The sequence below is a fragment of the Zingiber officinale genome, chromosome 8B (assembly GCF_018446385.1).
Source record: "Zingiber officinale cultivar Zhangliang chromosome 8B, Zo_v1.1, whole genome shotgun sequence".
Classification (NCBI taxonomy): domain Eukaryota; kingdom Viridiplantae; phylum Streptophyta; class Magnoliopsida; order Zingiberales; family Zingiberaceae; genus Zingiber; species Zingiber officinale.
Window position 1 is genome coordinate 22,182,290 of NC_056001.1, and position 22,099 is coordinate 22,204,388.

Below are 22,099 nucleotides of genomic sequence, written 5' to 3' on the forward strand. Positions count from 1 at the left end.
GTCAACTGAGTCAAACTTTATTGTTATGGTTGTGTATTATAATGGATGTAGAGATTCTCATTGCTTATTCTTCTTCAAATAAATAAGTGCTATTTTCCTTTTTTTTTAAGAATTTAAAGAAATTTCTATATTTTTTTATTTTGAAAATGCACTTATTCATCTTATTATAGTTTGGTAAACACAATTTTAATTACAGATCGAATTAAATAAATTTAGAAATTTAATTTGGTCTATTTGGAAGTTTATTTATTTATTTAAATATCGTTTATTTTAATTAAATAAGTTCAATTTCAATTATAAATTTTAAATTTTGATTAAATTAATTAAACTGTTTTTTATTAAATAATAGTTTTTTTTAAAATAAATTTTTTATTAAACCAATTAAGTTTTTATTAAAAAATTTTAATATTTTTTTTTAAAAAAATTTGTTAATTTGATTACTGATTGAATTAATCTATTTTTTATTTGTTCAAATTTAATAATAAAAATTGTGCTATTGAAGTAATAGCATAATTTTTATTGTGGTACAATCTATAACATATAGATATAGCACATGTTGCAATATGTTAAAAGTATTATTATATATTTTTAAATTCAACGTAGTTAAAACAATACTTTAATATATTTTTACGGCAGCAATATTTTTATCCTTAAAAAATATTTTAATATAAAAAACTCTTTACTAAATTGATTTAAATTATTTAAACTTATCAAAAAATAATCTAACAGTTATCTAGAAGCTATTAAATAACTGCTTAAATTATTTTAGATTATCTTAAGATAAACTTAATAAGTTTAATTTTTTTTAATTAACTTGATAATTTTATTTTAAATGTTCTATACATAATATTTTTTATATATTAAACTAATTTATTTTAAAATATTATGACAATTATTTGATATCAACAACGCTATAATAAAATAGTGTTGCTAGAAGCCAGGAACGTTTTCTTCCAACATATTATACCGTTCTTTGTTCACGAATCACGACTCGTCGACCGACCTCGTTGAAGGTTCAATTCAGACGCGATTCAAGTCTCGAACCTGATTTAACGTCTGCTCATCCTTCTCAGTTTCCCTCTTCCTCCCGGCGAGGCGAAGGTGCATCCCCTCACGCACGCCACAATGGCTAAGAGGCCACCGACGCCGCCTCTCCCTGTTACTTCGCCGCCGCCCGGAGATCAGGACTTTGATCAGGACCTTGATCCGGACTCCTGCTCCCTCGAGAAATTTCGACTTTATGAGACCCGAGCCGTAGATTTCCTCATCACTCCTCGTAGCCCTCGCGCTCAACCTTTCTTTTTGTGGTTTCATGGTTCAATTCTTTCTGGTTTTGTTGAATTCCTCAGAGATTTTACTTGATCGGGAGCGATCGGGACAAGCGGTTCTTCAGGGTGCTCAAGATCGACCGCTGCGAACCGTCCGAGCTCAACATCAGCGAGGATCCTGTGGTGTACTCTCCGCAGGAAGTAAAGAGCCTTCTCCAGAGGATCAGCGAGGGGAATCGTGCGACTGGCGGTCTCAGTTTCTTTGGCAAGGTTTACGGCATTGCAGGTTTATACCCCTTTGATTCTCTATTGCTTTCTAGAATTGTATAAGATAACAGACATGTTGTGATTCGTTTTCTCATTTCGTGGTTAGGTTGCATTAAGTTTCTGGAGTCGTACTACCTGATTTTGGTCACTAAGAGACGGCAGATTGGGAGTATATGCGGGCATGCAATTTATTGCATCGATGAAAGCCAGATGATCACTGTTCCACATTCATCGATTCAATCTGATGTCGCTCACTCGAAGACAGAGCTTCGGTCTAGTTCTATTTCTTTTTTCATATGCAGTTACTAAAGTAAATTTTTTTTGTTAGTATTCTTGCTCACGAATTGCCTAAGGAGTTTCTACAATATTCATATTGGTCTAGAGCAACATATGGATGGTAGGTCATAGGTAATGACCGACCAATATGCAATGTACCTGGGACTTCAATTGTGTCTTATATAGATGCAATTGTTAGACCAACTTCAAAAGATACTATTTATTAAGTACCTGAATTTCTCTTCAGAAAACCTGTGCTTCAACCAGTTACTTCTATTGTTGCTGGTAAATACAACTTTCCATTTCATCTCTTTCTTTAAATCTTATTAATTATTGCAGGTACAAGAAGCTTTTGTCAAGTGTAGATTTGACCAAAGACTTCTTCTATAGCTATACATATCCGCTCATGCAAAGCTTACAGACGAACGTCCTTGAAATAAACACAGAAAAGATGCCTTATGAAAATATGTTTGTTTGGAATGCCTACCTCACACAAGCAATCAGATCAAGGTGTAACAATACACGCTGGACGATTGCTTTGATTCATGGACACTTCAAGCAGGTAAATGCTATATTTTTTATTTTCTTTTCACTAAAACTTTATATCCATGTCAATTCATACAGTCATCTCCTCCTCATTTTAATATCTTTTTATTATGATTTTTTTTCAAATCTTTATGCTGATTTTAATTATTCTTTTTATTTGTTTAATGTAAGTCCTCACAGCAGAGAGCCCTCAAGTGTCTAGAGAGTGCATACTAAAAGTTGAGGAAGATTAATATCACTGATGCATTTTAGCTACCTTTGATGTTGTTTCAAAATTTTAGTTTATTTCTACTTTGTCAATTTACTGAGCATCCACTGCTCTTTGAACAGTAATCATATGTTGCTCTTCTCATGTAGTTTTATGGATAATGATATATTGACCAATAATGCTTCTGATTCTGATGCAGCATGAAATCAGGTTAAAGCTTACACAAAAAACAAAAACTCAAAAAGAGGAAATTTTTTTATGCAAAGATAATTAATATGTGGGAATTGAGAGTCCTTTAAAGATTCCAACCCACACAATTTGAAATAAACTATAAGTATTATAGTACAGAAAAAAAATCATATACCTAAATCGACTCGATGAAACTAGGATACGAAACAAGTTAAATTAATCACATTATTATCTTCTCCTTTCAACTGCTGTTCCAGTGAGTATGTAATAATTGCATCTGGCATTTTGTTTTGTTCCTCAAGGAATTGAACCTTTATTTTATCTCTTCCTTTTCAGTTGCACCTTCCAATGACCAATAAAACACCTTAATTGATCATAGGGCAAAATGAAGTTTACATTTTTATCATAATCATAGTATGCTGAAATGATAATAATGCTGATTCATGAATTTTGACACCAAAGTGAAGAAGCAAAACTTGTGATAAACTCAATATAGAAGGGTAGAGACTTGAATTTCTTTGAGGTAATTATTATATCCTTAAATTCGAAACTGAATAATATTCAAATAAATTAGTAAGCTATATGAATATGCATTAAAATAAAATTTCCTCACATGTAAATAAATTAGACATGAAGCTTTCTAAAGTAGTTAGACAATTCAAATTCATGAATGCGAGAGGAAAACTTACCATATCACATTCATCTTTTGTACTCTGTAGAAATTGAATGACAAGTAGCAGATAAAAAAATAACTTCATAGATTGATGAGCTTAGAGCCATACTATTGTAATATGATTACTTAATATACTTGTGTTCCTAGTTTCAACATTTATCTTTTGTATCTACTCAGTAGAAATCTTAATGGGATAACAAATAGCATATAAAAGAAATAACTTTGTAGATTGATGAACATTAAAATTATAAAATACTAAAAAAGGGGCATATGCTTAGGACAATATGAAGGAGCTATAATTTGTAAGTTTATGTTTTGGATAATCATATGCTGAACTTTCTTTAAAAGTGTTAAATCAACAAGGCTGTTCTAACATCATGCCGTTAGGGCTTTTGTAAGGTTAAATAATTAAGGGGATATTTTCACAAGGAGAATCTTCTAATGTCAATTCAATCAGAGAGCTTGTAGGCTTAAGTTAGCAAGATTTTTCTAATATGAAATCTTGTGGCTTAGCTAATGGTTCTTTGTGGAAAAGATCACTAGATAATTTTACACTATTGTTTGCGCTAAGATTTATGAGTTTTGTTAATTTATCAAAAGACAAATTAAGAGTTAAATTATGTGGATCAATTGAAGCTTCTTTGGATTTAAGTTGAGTAGGGGCTTTGAATCTTATTCTTAAATTTGGTTCTGATCTTGGATAATTTTCTTCAACTTGGATAAAAGCATGGTAAATGTTAACATTGCTCACACCTGGTGTCAATTTATATCTACATTATTCCACTTGTGCTTTTTTGTAAATGTTTTTTTATTGTAAAGCTACCATTTTCAAATTGCAGATCAAGCTTTCAATTTTTGGTCGGGAATTCAGTGTTATTCTCATTTCTAGACGATCTCGTCATTTTGCAGGAACACGGTATGTTTCACAAATTTATTTAGGTGGCAGCCATGCTTTTGGTTTTGTAGCTCTTTGTTAGTAATCAAGAGTTTCCATATTATCAAATAGAAAGGAAACATTTTGTCTTCTCATTGGCGCGTTTCTTAATCTTGCATTTTCTTATTGCCTTTTTGGGTCAAGTTCTCTTAGATATTATTTGAGGCTAAAAGCAATTGTGAACCTTTTTTTTATCATATTGCTTTAAGGAACTCATCTATCATTTTTTTTGTTGATGTACTTTATCTCATATTTGAACTGTTTCTGGTAGTGTTTTTTGCAGGATGATCTTTGAGAAAACTATCTTGTTTGTGTTTCCAATCTCTGTGATATTAAGTGGCAAATTATAGTAATTTAACTTTGATTCAATTATTTTTGATGTCTGACCCATCTTAAAAATCAAACTTCAACAGAAAAGGCAAAAAAGATTAGAATAGTGCTAGACCAAGATATGGTATCTCGCACAATACCAATCGCAAGGAGAGAGAATGAATTTCGATGCAATTGGTTCAGGATCTGGTGCAATAGCTAATGACTGATAAACCTTGAATTCTTCCCTTTGGGTTAAGGGAAGGGTTCCTTCTTTTCACCAAACTTGTTCAGTTGCAAGGAAGACGGGGGCCAAGGACCAAGTTGAGGGATCCTTTGACAGAGAACCGAACTGTGAGAGTTTTGGGCCCTTGAAATTGTTCCGTCTCTTATCAAGTGTTCATGTCTTGAGTGGAGGAAAGATCAATAGGAGGAAGAAGCCCCTCGTCCCCATGAGGAAGAAATCTATATTAATGTCATTCCACATCTTAGGCATGAGTGGAATGCTAAACCAGGGATTGAAATACCGTTCTGTGTGGAGCGGCACATACAATTTTTACCCTTCCAATGGCAGAGCGAAACTGGCACCGCGTGACGAACAATTTCGCGTGCGTCATGCGCATGTGTTGCGCGTCAAAAGGTGGGTCGTTGGTGTCCGAAGGCGTCCGGAGGCATTCGGGACGCCGCCAGAAGCGTCGCGGGACGCTGCCGGAAATGTCACGGGACGCTTCTAGCGGCGATGGAAGCATCCCGCGACGTACGATGCCGTTGGAGGGCGTTCCGCGTGCGCCATGCTCCTGTTCCCCGATGAAAATTAAATTTAGATTTAATTAATTAAAACAATTCCCAACTTAAGTATGATACTTCGAAAAGGCTTCCATAAACCCAAATTAAATTATCCCAATAAAATATATAAAAATAAATTTAAAATTTAAAAATTTAATAAATTTTATTAATTGATAACTATGTTGCACGGATACGGATACGGGTATCGTATTGGATACGACACGGATACGGCGATACGAAAAATTTTAAAAATATAAGACACGATACGACTAGGATACGATGATTATTAAAAAATAAAAAATATTATATATATATATATATATATATATATATATATATATATATATATATATATATATATATATATATATATATTATTAAAAATTAAAAATCCTAGAATAGAAAACCATGTTCATATTAGATCAACCATAATATCCGTTGCGAGCGATGGCGGCTGTTGCGAGCAGCGGCAGGCTTCTGCGAGCAGCACCGGGTTACTGCTGGCTTCTGCGAGCAGCGCTGGGCTGCTGCTAACTTCTGCAAGGGTTGTTGTTGAGCAGGCGACGCCGGGCTTCTGCGAGCAGCGGCGGCGACGCTGGGCTTCTATTGAAGAGAGCGCAGGCGACGCCGGGCTTCTGCGAGCAGCGGCGAGCTGCTGCTGGGTTCTGCGAGCAGTGGCGCTGTGGCAGACTTCTGCGAGCAGCGGCAGACGACAAAGACGCTGACAAATAGTGGAGAGCGTTGGCGGCGAAAGCGCAGGAGATGGTTGCGTGAAACAGTTCCGTCGAGATAGGAAAAAAGAATCGGGAGTGGGGAGAGTGATTTAGGGCTTTTTTCCATTTGAATAAGTAGTCCTCGTAATTTTATTATTTTTCAATTTTACCCTCAAAATTTTTATTTTTTTTGCAATTGTGCCCAAACGTGTCCGGAAACGTGTCTCATCCGTGTCCTAGCCGTGTCTGACTGGTCAAACTTGTAAAAAGTCAACGACACGGTTTTTGCCGTGTCTGACACGCGTATTTGCGTGTCGTGTCCGTGTCCGAGTCGTGTTCGTGTCCGACACCTCCAAAAAAATATTTTTTGGAGTGTCCGTGCTATACTGATTGATAATCTGAATTTTTTTACTGATTTACATTTTGTTTAAAAATTCTTAAAAAATTATAATAAATCAAATTTATATTTTGATATTTTATTTTGTTTATTTATACTGCTTAATTGATATTCTGATATTTTTTACTATTTTAAATATATATTATTTAATTAATAATTAATTAAATTATATAATTATTATATATAAAATAACATCTTTGTATTAATTTATATAATTATGATTATTTAATCTGAAGAACTAATGCTTCTATTTGATTCACACCACTATTTTTGGTATTAGTAAGGTAACATATTATGATGTGTCAATTTTATTTCGAGTTATTGATAGATCAATTTTCTTTAAAGAAAACTATATTTAATTATTTTTTAATAATATTGAATTGTTCAATAATGGAGAACTTATATAAAATCAATATACAATTTATTTTTAAATTATACACCATAAACATATTTATCTAATAATTATTATATATAAATAAAAAAATATCGAAACCGTATCGGCACGACACGATACAATACCGAAATCGTATTGTTCCAATCTGGGACCGAAATTTCAGTATTGGTCAAAATTTTAAACCTTATGCTAAACCTCAGCCAATACAATTATTTGTCTATTGAAAATAGAGTTTCATCTGAGGTGCACTATTAAAAATTTTCAGTCACTATGCTTTACTTGGTTCATGTCTCAAGCTTTTGAAAATGATGTAGGAGATCAGGATACACCATGAAACATTGATGTTGTATCTTAATACTCGGCTTTGTTAGACGATCTATGAGTTGGCATCAGTTCTTAAAGCATATTATGAACTCACATTGCTGTTCCTCTTTCAATATTTCTTTTTGTTGTGCTAACATTGTTGTATTAAGGTATTTGAAAAGAGGAGTAAACGATTGTGGTAGAGTTGCTAATGATGTTGAGATTGAACAAATAGTCCTTGATGAAGAAGCTGGATCATGCAGTGGTAAAATGAGTTCAGTTGTACAGATGCGAGGCTCAATCCCCCTGTTTTGGTCCCAAGAGGCTTCAAGATTCAGTCCTAAACCTGATATTGTCTGTAAGTTTGTGTGTTCTAATCTGTTTTCCACTTTGACAAAGAGAAGAAGGCTGTAAACCAAATGACAGTTGCAAGATGTAAATATCAAAGAGAATAATGCTAAATTTTCTAAATAAAAAATCTTAAATGAATTTCTATCACCTTTTCTTTCCTTATTGCAGTACAAAGATATGACCCTACATACCAATCAACTAAGTTGCATTTTGAAGACCTGGCCAAACGTTATGGGAATCCAATCATTGTTCTTAATCTTATTAAGGTGCTTGCTAGATCTTTTATTGTTGGTTTCTTTCCTCATTTGGTTGCTAAGGGTTTAACTTGTCTGTTATGACTCTTAAGTGATTTAGTGTATACACGCTAGATGAAGATACTTTAGATAAATGGTATGCAGAATTTTAGTAAGAGCTGCACAGTTTTTCATAACTTATCATAACCTGCCCTTGTAGTTGTAGACATTGATCTCTGAGCTTACAGCAGTTAGAAAGATGATTAATCAGGTTCAAAAGGTTAAATCAACTAGCTTGTGAGCTTAATGAATGCCAATTGAGCCCTGGCAGACAACTTGTCTATTAAATCTATATACTTCAACTATCCAATTTTCATATTAATTGTTTCTGTAACACCTCCAATGTTAGTCTCAATTTCTGGTTAAAAGATGATGGGTTGCATTAGACAATGTCAACCAGCATAAAAGGGTATAAAATCTCATATTAATTGAGATATCTTAGAAATTGATTACTGGATTTTCACTCGCTATGTTTCAAGGTATAGGGGCCTCCTAATCACCATAAAGAATGCGTGACAAAAAGTATGGTTTTGATTAATGTTCAAAATCTCGAGCCGTACGGGTGTTTGGTCTTTGACTAAAATGATATTGTTTTGGTATTGTGCTGATGTTATAATGAATGGTACCGATAGTAAATTGGAGGTGGAAAGAGGAAAGAGATAAAGAAGAAAAAGAAAAAGATATGACAACTATATAATTAATACATAGTTTAGTTCAATATTTCCTTTCCATCTGGAATAGTATGATTTTGACATTATCTTATATGGTGACAAACTAAAGAAAAAGAATGACAACATTATCTTAATTTTAGCATCTCAAGGAGATTTGAGTATTGACATGATATGATATTCGTTGATATGATTGATTAAAAACACAGGAGACATTGTCTCAGTATCAAGTAATACGGAGTTTCAATGATATATTTGGATCTTTTCCCAGCATGGTACAAAATTTCAAACCATGGTTTTGATAAGAAACGACTATCCTGGCTTGCATATAAAAGTTAGGAAGTTGGACAAACCATACAAGTAACTCCAAGTAATTTGGCTACAGCTTAGAAATATTTTTAAGGAAGATCTTTATGAAACTGAAACCACCTTTCTGGAGAGTTGCATTAGGACATGATTTATTTGCATAAGTGATGTGTGGTTCCAAATTTCGTTCAGTGCCAGTTGGTACAGGCAAAGTATTTGCTTTCCTGATCAGCATGTAGAACAACTCAAAATACCTAAAACACTTTTGCATTCCATCTGTGAAGATGACTACGAACCGGCCTTCCCCCAAGGCATTTGATTTTTCTTGCAATGCGATGCAATGCAAGGTCAAGGATGACCCTGGGTAAGATTGTTGAAGATTTCGCGAGGCAGTGAGGGCTTATATTGTGAGTCCAGTGATGTGAAGGTCTAAAACTCAGGCAAGATCCAGCAGCAAGGACTTTGCGGTGAGGTCTTCAGTGCTTTGCAGCTTCACGATGAGGGCTTTGTGGCTTTGTAGCTTCACAGTGTGTATTTCTCAGCTAGGCAGTGAAGGATTCTAAGAAGTCTCTCTCAACTTTGCAATAACTTCACAAAATGGGCAAGTTTTCTTCCTTCTCCATCTCTTCTTGTGTTGTTCACACCTCCAATGCTAACACTTAGCACACCCAACAATCTTCAGTTGCCCAAGGTTCAAAATGTCAGTTCATCTCGAGAATTCAAACCTCAGTATGATGGATAGCGAGACCTTTGATATTATGCTACAATATGTTTCCAAAGCAAATTTAGAGTTAATGGTTCCTCTATCATAGTCTATTATGGTGTATTCAATATTTTTTTTTTATATTTATGAAATTTTGTTGACTTGGTTACTGATTTATGTAGACTTTTGAGAAAAGACCTCGTGAAATGATGTTGAGGCGCGAATTTGCTAATGCTGTTGGCTATCTTAACCAAATTCTTCCAGAAGAAAGCCAGTTGAAATTTATTCACTGGGATTTTCATAAATTTGCAAAAAGGTACTATCAATATGCTATTTTCATACATTTGAGATAAAACTATTACCATCTGATTCTTTTCTTCTCCAAACGTTATAGCAAGTCTGCCAATGTGCTGGCTGTTTTAGGTGCGGTGGCTAGTGAAGCACTTGATTTGACTGGCTTTTATTACAGTGGAAAGCCAATCATTGCTAGAAAGAAATCCGCACAGATCAGTCGAACAAGCACTGGAAGGTATATAATATTTTTTGGGGAAGTTAAGATTAATTATACCTTGTGGTACTTGTGTATGAATTGTGTGTGTGGATTATATAAAATCAAAATAAAAAATTTTCATTTCTGTGTGGATAGCTATGTGACAAGACTTTTGTTTTATAATTTTTCTAATATCTTGCAAGAAAGGGTAGAATGATGAAAGGGGACTAATCTTTTAACTACAAGATGTGTTGCTAAATTAGATTAAAAGGCATGGTTAAAAAAACTGAATTGGAAATTGAATCAGCCTCTGAGTCACTGTGCAAATGGTCAGACTAGCAGGCCAACTGATCAAACCACTTGTGGACTTGGGACATTTACTTGTCTGATTTCATTAGCTAGACTGACCTAGATGACTAAATCTGCTGGTGAAACTGAAAATTTATCATGCATTCCTAAACTATAAATTTAGGTAATAAAGGAGATTAAGAAATTATGTCAAACAAATAATTCACATCACAAAGACACATGTCTTTTATTGTATTATAAATTTGTCCATAGATAAAAATCATTAGAATATGATTAGACACCAAATGTAAAAAAAAAATATTAGTACATATGGAATAGGTGTTATTATAAAGTTAGAATAATCAGCTTGCAATTTTATTTTAAATGTTTTTTTATTTTATAAAATTTATTTAGTATGTTAAAATATGAAAAAGAATTTTGTTCTTATTCCAAATTTAATAATTTGAAACAAAAGTGCATTTTTGGCATTTTAAGTCATATGATCAATCGACCCAACTTTCTAAAAATTGCTTGACCTGCTACTTTTCTGAAAACTGGCCTTTTCAACTGTCTTTTCACAAAACTGGCCAATCCAACGTGTTTCTTGCATGCCAAATTCATGAGCTAACCTGACCTAGAGAAGTATCTAGTTTTGATTTTTTTTCTCCAGTCTAACTGATAGTCACCCCACTTAGTGTGATAAAGACTTGGTTGTTGTTGTAGTCTAACTGATGGTTTGGTCCAATTTTTAATGCTATGGTAAAAAGAGCAGTTCTTAGATGTATATGCAGATGAAGAGTGCTGTCAACCTTTGATATTGATTTCGAATTTCAAGAATTTTCATAATATCAGTCTAATTCTTAACTACATTGCTTTCTCTGTCCTCTCTCAGTCTCTACTTTCTTGTATGCTTATATTTATTGAAATAGGGAATAAAATATTGTATTATATTTGTTGTTATCAAGAAAGATTATTACATCATCTATTTAGGAGACAACTATAACTAAATATATCATGACTGTTAGTACTAGTTCTAATAATTGTGACACTCCTCTATGTTCAACTTGTTATATGAACCAAAAAATCTAACAAAAAGAAAATAAAACTACGATACTTGATGAAGACACAACAATAATACATTTGCTGAGAAGCTTGACAACAAGTTGTTTTGAATGATTTTTAGAGAGTTGACAGTTACACTGAAGTTGATGACATCTTAGATAGAGAGATCTTTGTAAGATGAAGTTTATGAGGATCTTTAAAGGATTTGATATAATCTTCCTCTTTAACCTCCTGTGAAACAAAAGAAGCAAGTTAGGTCGCAGAGTAATAGATAAAATAAAGTTTTAACATCTACACTCGAGACAAAGATACTATCCAGAGAGAGATTGAATAAAGGTTGATATTGCTATTTGAAATGAGGATGTCTGAGAAGACTGTAAAATATTCATTAAAAGAAAGAGGACACTGGATAAGGATAAATATTAAACTCACTAACAATTTTAAAACTAATAAAAGTATTACAAATCTAACATTACAGTTTCATCATCTATTCTAAGAAGGGAGAAATATTATTACGTCCTCAAACCGCAATTATCCCTGTTGGTCCACAATAATAGCACTCAATCAATAGTGAACAAGAAAAAGATGAGTCAAGTGTAACTCTAACATGTAATTACAAGGTTGAATGAATGGTTTTTGATATTATGGTGAATGCTAAGCAATTCTTCCCATGCGAGTTTTTAATAATCAAGCTTGGGTTAAAGAAAAGATTATATCGCTTAGGATTTTCAAAAGGCATCTCAATTTGATCAAATATAATATTAACCTGATTACATCCATTTGCATTCTAATTTGACCAAATTTTTGGCGAATTCTAACAATTTTTAATGCAATCTAGCTACTTATCAATTAATTTCTTTGGATCCCTAGTTTTTGTGAACTTCTCAATCTTTGTATGGTGCTACTAATCCTAACTGCTTTTTTCCCCATGTTATCATATTTATGCTGTTGTTTTAATCCTCACTTGGGCACACTACTAATATTGTAAAATGTGTTGTATATAGAGACGCCAGCATTGGGGATCTTAGAGCCAGCTCTGGAGACCTTGCTAGGATGGCAAGTAACCTTGAAGCTTTAAACACAATGGTCTTTCCAGATAGAGAAAAGAAGTTAAATCAGAAGCTACAGATCCTTGGTGGGCCTCGTTTTCAAAGTGGAGTTCTGCGTACTAACTGCATTGACTGTTTAGACCGTACCAATGTTGCACAATATGCTTATGGATTGGCAGCTTTAGGTCGCCAACTACAGGCATTGGGACTTAGTGATGTTCCAAAAATTGACGCAGATAGCAGCATTGCTGCTGCTCTAATGGATATGTACCAGAGTATGGGTGATGCACTTGCTCAACAATATGGAGGTTCTGCAGCTCATAACACTGTATGGTTCTGATAACAACACATCTAGTTTGCATTATCTTCTTTTGTTGTTGACTTTTTGTTTTGTGTAGATTATGAAATCAAATAAATACTTCATTGTTTTTTTTTTTAACCTTTTTCCCCCCCTTGTTAGGTCTTTCCCGAAAGGCAAGGCAAGTGGAATGCCACTACTCAATCTCGTGAGTTTTTGAAGTCTATACGGCGTTACTACAGCAATGCTTACACAGATGGTGAAAAACAAGATGCCATAAACCTGTAATATCCTTTAGAAGTCTTTCTTCTGTATCTCATTATTCTGCTGTCCCTGAAATTGCATTTCCTGTTTTTGCACTTTATCTGCTCATCTTTGGTTAATCCATGTCTTCTTGGAAACATCTGCTGTCATTTTAAACCATCTTCTTGTTGTTTTTGTTTCATGATCAGTTTTTTAGGTTATTTTCAACCAAAAGATGGAAAACCAGCTCTTTGGGAGTTGGAGACTGATTACTATCTTCATGTTGCCGGAATTGGTGATGAAGTCGTTCCTGATTCTGACAGAAGGTGAAAAAAAAATTTGGCTACTTATTATAAATCATGTATTTTATTTATTCATCATAAGCACTATTATTATTCTTTATAGTATCTGCTAGTTATAGTGCAAAGTTAAGAATAAATTCATCACTCACTATTTTTTCTAGCCAATTCCCTAGGTTAACATGATTTGAATCTTCTACAGCTTACCGTTTGACACAACTCATCTATCTGGACTTCAGTCAACTCTTGTACCAATACCTGCCTACAAAAGAGATTTCTTGAGGATCAAATTGACATCATTTGATAAGCTAATGGAACAAACATGCAGTTCTTTAATGAACGTAAGTCTATACAAAGAATCTGATGTAAAGGCAAATGCTATTGCAGGAAGTTCTGGAATGGCACCAGATGCAGCGTAAGTTTCCCATTTTGATATTCTTTGTCAACTACATTTTTGATTTGTTTCTTTATATAAGCTTTTAAACCGAATATGTATTTGTGTTAGGTTTATAATTTCAAGTAGGGCTGAAGTTTTTGGTTTATGACGGAACGATATAGTTTCAGTATTTCGTGCCATGCCAATACAATTTTAGTACTTTTAAAATTTAAAATATAATAATTTAAAATATTATTAATATTTGATTGCTAAATTTGATATTATCTTATAAAAAGTTTGATACTAGTAAAAATAGATATAGGGTTAATTGAAGTTCACCAAATAAAGTTCACTAAGTAAACATGGCATGATTAAATAGGTTTAAACTGTTGGATCGTAAGAGTACAAGAGGAGGAGGAGGAGGGAGGCCCGCGATTGTTGATCACTTTCGTTGGGTAATCCACTAACTGATAGAATAATAGTACAATTATGATTACAATGTGCAAGTAAAATAAATATATCGGCAACAATCGTATAGAAGATGAAGCATAGGTTGTCGGAAGCCTCTCGGTGTCTTAGTAGTTGGAGTTAGCACGAGCAGAGAATAAGCGCACTAGAAAATTGAAAAACGGGAGTTCTTTTTGGCTCGGAGCTCGAGTGCTTTTTTATAGGGCTTGTTTCGTCAATTGATAAAGGGTTCCATCGACTAAACCTATTTGTTAATTGATCCTTTTATCCTTCGACGGATCCACTGTTCTTTCCTTGTTTGCGGTGATCCGATCCATTTGATCGCAGAAATCCCGTTGTTCCATCGATGGATCAAGATCTTTCTGTCGACTGAACCTTACTTTCCCTGTTTGCTCAGATCTGATTAGCCCAATCCCTGAGAGCATGGTGTTCCGTCGACTGATAAGGCTTTATCCATCGACTTAACAACTTTTTCCTTTTCTGTTCTGATTCAAATTTCACTGTTCTGATGTTTCTTTGATCCGTCAACTAAACACATTTGTTCCTTCAACGGAACTTCATTTTCTGCAAAAATAATATTAGTAACATAAATAATAATTACCTTGCAAAATAGAGTTAGAAAATAAATTTGCAAAGCAAGATTAGTGTTGATATAGTATGCATGAATAAGACAGTACTGACTGACTTGATCTCAATTTAGAAACCTCTGCCGGTTTCTTTAGTTGGATTAGTACCTAAGGTTTGTCCCTAATGGGACACGATCTCACTTCACTACCTTTAGTAGTTTACCTTAACTCACCTGTCAAACATCTCGTCCTTCAGACCTGTTTGGACTTTCTCTGCTCAGTGTTTGGCATGATCCACTAAGACTTTTCCTACAATACTAATTAGCACAACAACAAATAATAGTAATGTAATATAGTGTTGGTAAAACTATACTTAGGTTTATCAAAATCCGCTGGTCCGGTTGACCGCACGCGGTCGATCGGAAACCATCTGATCACACATGCCTAAAGTCCACTCCTTCAAGACTTCTCACTACTTAGGGCTATCTCCCCTAGGTACCTAGGGTTTCATTGTCTGGCTTCACTCACGGGACTTGTATTATCTAGCTTTACTCATTAGGGCTTAGCTTCACTCACTAGGACTTTCACCACCTAGCTTCACTCACTAGGGCTTTTATTTGGAGTTCACTCCTCCAAGACCTAGGGTTACCTCCCCCTAGAGTTTTCCTCTTTACCTAGGGTTACATCCCCCTAGGGTTTTTCCTCTTGCCAAGCGGTCACCTTGATTTACTTGGACTTGCTAGTCAGTCGGTAGACTACTCACCACTTGCAGTCACTCGGTCAAACTTGACTTGACTTCTCCCTTGACTAGGTCAACATTAACCAAAGCTCCATTAAATATATTGTCAGACATCAAAATCATAGAGGTTGATTGCACCAACATAAACTTGATTTTATTTGAATTTATTTTGATTAGCTTAAAATTAAACTAAATTTATATATAAAATAATTTAATTTATTGATAGTAGTAAGGTTAATAATTTTATTTATTTATTTATTTTAATAATATGTATCTTTTATCCTTAAAGAGGTTTTTTCTCCATGGAGAAAAATAAATTATATATTTTTCTTTCTATAGAGGAAAACATTAATAGAGGGAGGGAAAAGAAATATTTGCAAAAAAAGGTAAAAAATAAATAAATAAATAAATAAATAATTCTGCAACCTTGTGGGGGCCTCCACGACCCGTGGTGCCTCTGCGGCACCTCCGCGACCCGCCGCAAGGTTGCAAGCACCTCCGCAATCTCATGGTTCCAAGCTCAATGCCATGCCAGTCAGCGAACAAAATTTATCATTCTGATCGCCACGTCTCGAGATCTTATACTTTGTTTGTGTCATTAGAACATAGTTTAATCTTGTAAGTGGGTTTTGTAAGTGAATCTTCATTGGTAAATGCTCTCCTACTAACTATAGGCAGCAATACCAATTAGTCGCCTTGGAGGGGATGCTGAGGTGACGTTTCATCTCTCCTAATGACTATAGAAAGGTCCCTTGGTGGTTGAGTGGTACATTCAAATTTATGGTGTAGATTTGATGTAGTTATGGTTTTAAGTCTGCTATTTTAAAATTTTAAAAAGTTTGTTTATTTGGAATCTTATTGGAGTTAGATTTATTTGAGATGTTGTCAAAGTGTTTAAGTTGGCTCATTTGTATTTCTCCTTTCAATAAGTTGAGTTGATCGGAATGTTGCATCAATTAGTATCAAAGTCAAATTCCTAATTCGGTTCTTACATTCCCCTTGGCTATGTCGTTTTCTCGTAGTTCTTCAATTCTTGAGTTCTTGTTTCTTACAGCCACTTTGACAATCTCATCGACACGAGAAGCTACATGGTTGCATGCGCCATTCAAGGATGAAGCCACAAGATCATGGTCCTTTGTGGCTCATCATTTGTGTCGCATTAGGGAGGATGAATCGGGTGCTCACTACCACTCCTCTTTCCGCAACACTTTATTCTCTGACCTCGTTGTATCCCTTCCCTCATCCAAATCACTTTGTCAATGCCACTGCTGTCCTAGGTGTCCTCACCTTTACCCAACATCAATACTTGGCTCCTTAGTGCCTCAGGATTCAATGCTCACATGCGACCATCTCTCATGGATGTCTCCCCCAGCCAACCACAATTATATCCTTTGATCTGAGACAACCTGATAAGTTTTTTACAAATTAGTCTATTAAATTGTAGATTTGTAGATTAGTCCTCCATTTTTAGATTTGTAGTAATATGATTACATTTGAGGTAGATATCATCCCCCACCATCAAGACAGTTGCACCTTAAACTTTGGCAGCATAATAGACTCACATTACTCCTGTAAACTCGTTCCTCATTTGGAAATTAGTTTTGTTTAATTTTATTTGGGTGTTAAATTCTTGCATTTACCTAATTTTTTTCACAAAACATTTGTTTTTTTCTCTATCACAAAAAAAGAAAAAAAATGTCAGCATTTATTTTCTTATCATGCTTTCATAGTTTAATTTATTGTTGAGAAAAGATCACCGTAGCACTTTATTTGTACCCTTGCTTTACTATTATTATAAATTTTATAAATTTCATTACTTACCAACTCTTACCGCTGCATGTTAAACCATGCTACTATGATAGACGTAAATGATTAGTATGAGATTTTTGAAATCAAATAGTGGGTCAAGGTATTAATAATTTCTAGCCAAAAAAAACAATTTCTAAAAACAAAATATTTGTTACAATAAATTTATTAACTAAATTGCAATGAAAAGAAATAAAATACAAAGATAAATTTTGTAATTGTAATGATAAATCTTATAAGTGCAACATAATTCTTGAATTGTATTTCAATGATAAAAACTTAATTAATTACGAGAAAAGCTTAATTAATTGCAACCCGAAAGACTAAGATAAAAAGGAGAAACAATGCTATCATGATCTTTTAACATGATTCGTAGATTCATTCTATTCCATAGCCCATGTTGTTTTGGTGCTACATTTTCCCAATGAAAAATCTCACCATTAAGAAATGATTAAGAATGATCTTTACAATCTTGTGAATATAGTCTCATAAATTTCAGATCTGTTCTAAGAGCTAGATTAAAACTTTGACACTCATAGAATATAAGTACAAAAGAGAGAAGAAGAAAACAACTCAATCTCTTTGAAAAAATATAAATAAAGTGCGCAGGAAGAATAAGAGATACAAAGCAAAGCCCAATGTCTATGTAAAAGACATACATAAAGCTCATAAAGAGTATTTGCTAAAAAACGAAAAGAACTTTATAAAGAACGTGTCTATTTGATGATCACTATAAAACCAAAGCACCACCATTGGATAGATGAATGGATAAGTATCACACAAGTCATTTGATGATCACTATCCATCAGTTTGGTAGCCCAAATTAAATTTATTTGGTCAACCAATAGTGCTTGGTCAACTAAACCAAGATGTTTAGTAGGCCAACAGTGAACAGTCAACATTGAAAATCAATTTTCAAGTGTTTTAAGTCACTGACTTCTGTTGAGGCACATATTTATACATTATAATGCATCTACCTGAAGTACAAATATTTGGGCATCCGTTTGTGGTCAAAAGACTTCTCAAGTTGATCCATTTAGCTAGTCTATTGGCTTGACTAAGTTAAACACAAATGACTCATTTGAACATGTTAGTCAACCATAAAAAAACCCATGTGGGACGAACACATTATGCCTTAAGCATCTTTGAGAAAATGTCTCTTGTTTTATAATCGAGGTCATTTTTATATTGTTGGTTATATTGATGCAAATTGGGTAGGATAAATGAACCACTTCAGTTTTTTGCACTATTTTGGGTGGTGATATGATTTGCTTGAATAGAAAGAAATAGATTGTTGTAGTGCAATCAAGTGTTGGGAGAGATAGGGTATAATCTTACCAACATGTGAACTTATCTGGGTCAAACAATTGATGCCTGAGCTGAGACATGCTCTTAGTGAAGTTTTATCATGACAACTAACATGCCATGCACATAGCCTTGAATCTAGTGGTTCATAAGTGGAAAAAGTATATATTGATTCTCACTTCATCAAACTCAATCCAATAAAATTCCCATTAGCTCCATACTATGAGAATTTGTAACTAAATCTAAAAGTGGACCTGAAATTAAATATAGCTTTAACAAGTTGGATTTTTATGTTATTTTTGAACCAATTTGAGGGGAGTGTTTTGAAAGTACATCTAGATAGTGTTTATTATCAAACACCTACTTGTATATCCTCAAATATAGATGAGGATATGGTAGGGGATCAAGCCCAATGACATAAGAGGATCCATATAGTCGATCCCACTTATAGTGGGATAAAAGTTCAATTCTACTCGTTTGTTTGGGACACATTGGATGGTTTTCTTCAGTCATACATGATTGCCATGAAAGTTCACTGTGTTTCCTGAATGAACAGAAGGAAATAATTGTGCCCCCTCCAAAAGGAAAATAAGAAAAATGGTTGCCATTTGCTGACTGATCAGTGGGTAGACAGTCCTTAAGCGGTTTATCACACCTAGGCCAATTGTTTCCCTATACAACAAGAAGTGATAACAAGAAAACATTCAAGCGGATAGTTTAGATTTGCTTAATATGTGTAGATTTAAACGGATTTAAGGGTGGAAGGATTACACCCTCGAATTAACTACTTACAACCAGTTGGTAGTGTAGCTATTTTCATGATAACATTTGCTTTCAGAACGTTCCTCTATCTTTTACCAAGTGGTTCATGCGCCTTAAACTGTGTGATGAGTTAATTGGTGACTAGACTGTATGATATAAGGCTAATGAGATCATCAGATCTTGATTGTGGAGAGTGAACTAGGGAGGCAGTGTCTGCAAGGGAGTTTGTGGCCAGTTCAAGCTGGATAGTGAATTGCCCTTTGCATAGATTTGTGTGCTAGAGGGCCACTGAGACTATCTTGTTGTTGGTACGCTAGCTTGGTGCAACAGTTGATCAACGGTCTCTGGTACTCATAGGGCCTGTTGTTCAACACGGAAATGCTCTCTTCACTCATCATTTGATAGTTATCAACAGTCATCAAGTTTCAAGTGTAAATAGTCTTGGCTTTTTTTGTCTAATGTAGATGATTTTTTTCTATTTTTTTTTTCTTTTGCCAGTTATATTATGCAACTCCATATAATTCCTAATTATATGCCATCTATGATTGTTATTTTGCAATGCTAATGTACTTCTGTGTAACCTATTACAGTGAAATACAACTTAAAAGCCCAAATTGGTTATTTGGCCATAGAAAGTATGAAGAAAATATGCCTGCCTCAAAAGTAACAGTTAATGAAATGGAAAATGGGAAGCCTGAAGATGATTTCTGTGCTGCTGGTTATGATAGCTTAAATTGGCTTTCTCACATAGATGATGTGTGCGAGGAGGATATCTTCAAGAAGTAATTATCTCTTCCAAATTATCTATGCACTCTAGCTTCTTTGTATATCAATGTAACATTTGTATCCTCTACTTGTCTCTTAAAATTATGAGATGTATATAATAGAATGTTTGACTGTGGTTCCTATATTGTCTTTTACTAAGTCTTAAATAATTCTACATTTCATGTCGAAATAGAATCAAGTTTTGGATCCTTGTTGATTTACTATTAGAGAAAACATATGTTCCACTTTTGGTCACAATGCTCTTGTATTTCCAGATACCATGCAGTGACCTCTGTTGATGAAGATGACAATTGGTATGGTGGGAATTTGATATACGACCAGGATGAAAATAGTGAAGCTTACAAGCATTATGCCATGTTATGTCAGGTAACATATTTTGAACTTTAATAATAGCTCAAAGAAATTGAATGTGAATATAAGTTTCACTCTTGAGATTTTCTTTCAGGGTGCAGTTATGGATCCCTTTGAGCATGATCCTGAAAAAGAGAGACACTATGCAGAAGCTTTATCCTTGTCGTTCGATAACATGAATGACACAGAAATAGAGGTCGAAATGCTGGCTTATCTCAATGAGTATGCTCAGATTGGAGCAGATCTCGGAATAGTCTCTTCATTCAAAGGCTTGGCAGAGGACCCGAGCCAGTTGACCAGATGGATCATTGGGGAAGAGAAGATAGAGGGATGGAAGAAATGAACTCTTCATCACAAATTATTCTTTTTCTATGCCTATTAGTCATAGTTGATTCGGTCATCAAAATGATGCATTCTAACAAAGTGTGGCAACGGTCTGTTATGCTCACGCAATGCTTAAGCTTCTTGAAAAATAACTGGTTACGCTGCGTTTCCTTGTATATAAATCTGTTGAGGTTCGCAGCTTCATCCAAATTAGTATAAATTGTAAATTTACTGGCAAAAGATACATAATTTTGACCAAACTAGTCTTCAAGGATGACATTTATTTATAAATGAATTGTTTCTGTCCTCATTTATACCACCACCAAGAACAAGGGTTTATGTTGATTTTAAGTTTTGCTTGGAATCAAACTGAGAAAGGTGAAATACACTTAGCAGAGTCACCAATCTAGATGCCTTACGGTACAATCCACATTCATGTACTCAATTTTTACACATAAGTAAATAGAGTCAATGAGAAGTTGGGAATCTTCTCTATCTCTATATATCTCCAAGTTTACGAGAGAACTTAAATCATCGTCTCGTCTTCTCATCAATGATATATATTAAAGTTTTATAATATTATATTATTCTATTTTTTATTTTTATTTTACTATTTAAAGTAATTGGTACTATATTTTATTATATGTTATCAAAAATATTTGAGCTGAGAGCGACTGATGACGGAAGCGCATCTTAAACGTGAGAGAGTGAGCATAGTATCGCACCATATATACACACCATCACCATGCACCATGCACCCAAACCCCAATTCATACGTATTCGAGTGCTTCCTTGTCTCCCAATTAATCCGTATATACACATATTGTATGAGTTATATTCAATATAACTGCTAGATAGATGGATGACAGATCGAATGCATTCCATCCATCCATCCATCAGCATCCTGTCAAATACGTACAGATAACGCTGATCAATACACGTCCTTGCATGCATGCTCCGTCACTCACTGCTCACATATCTATCTATATATTTGAGCATGGAATGGAATGGAGATGACTCAGTTTCACAATTCACATACATGCCAATGCCAATGCCAATGCCAATGCCATGCAATTAATACTGCATCATTTTGCCTTTCTTACGTACTTCAACGCCAGCGAGGGGACATTCCAAGGAAGAACAATCAGCAGCAGCATGTTTCAGAATGCAAGTCAGACTTCAAACGCTAACGTGTATCATCGAGCTTTTTTGGTTTTTATTTGAAGAAATTAGTCGCAGATTTAACATAATTTTTTTAAAAAAATTTAATATAAAGACATAAAAAGGAGCTGTTCTTAAATTA

The 22,099-nt window shown here is 34.2% G+C and overlaps 1 protein-coding gene across 3 annotated transcripts; it reads left to right on the top strand.

Moving 5' to 3' along the window:
- Window positions 1-954: 954 nt before the first annotated feature.
- LOC122014441 (phosphatidylinositol-3-phosphatase SAC1-like) lies at window positions 955-21,087 on the top strand. Of its 3 annotated transcripts, none has more exons than XM_042570674.1 (16): window positions 955-1,254; window positions 1,350-1,554; window positions 1,642-1,807; window positions 2,151-2,373; window positions 4,267-4,343; window positions 7,446-7,621; window positions 7,783-7,880; window positions 9,767-9,900; window positions 9,979-10,113; window positions 12,429-12,801; window positions 12,934-13,055; window positions 13,224-13,340; window positions 13,516-13,728; window positions 19,926-20,117; window positions 20,376-20,487; window positions 20,567-21,087. In XM_042570674.1, exons 1-16 carry the CDS (start codon window positions 1,126-1,128, stop codon window positions 20,813-20,815), a joined length of 2,721 nt encoding a protein of 906 aa, XP_042426608.1. In that variant the 5' UTR covers window positions 955-1,125; the 3' UTR covers window positions 20,816-21,087. The 3 variants fall into 3 exon arrangements, with proteins under 3 accessions (XP_042426608.1, XP_042426606.1, XP_042426609.1); XM_042570672.1 differs by having other exon boundaries at window positions 956-1,254; window positions 7,434-7,621; XM_042570675.1 differs by having other exon boundaries at window positions 1,141-1,276; window positions 7,434-7,621.
- The last annotated feature ends 1,012 nt before the right edge of the window (window positions 21,088-22,099 follow it).

What these genes read in the sequence shown, in the direction of transcription:
- LOC122014441 (XM_042570672.1), top strand. Translation starts at nt 1,126, where the DNA reads ATGGCTAAGAGGCCACCGACGCCGCCTCTCCCTGTTACTTCGCCGCCG. An exon ending in TTTCATAAATTTGCAAAAAG is followed by an intron (nt 9,901 to 9,978) that starts GTACTATCAATA and finishes CAAACGTTATAG; the next exon opens with CAAGTCTGCCAATGTGCTGG. An exon ending in AAACAAGATGCCATAAACCT is followed by an intron (nt 13,056 to 13,223) that starts GTAATATCCTTT and finishes TTTCATGATCAG; the next exon opens with TTTTTTAGGTTATTTTCAAC.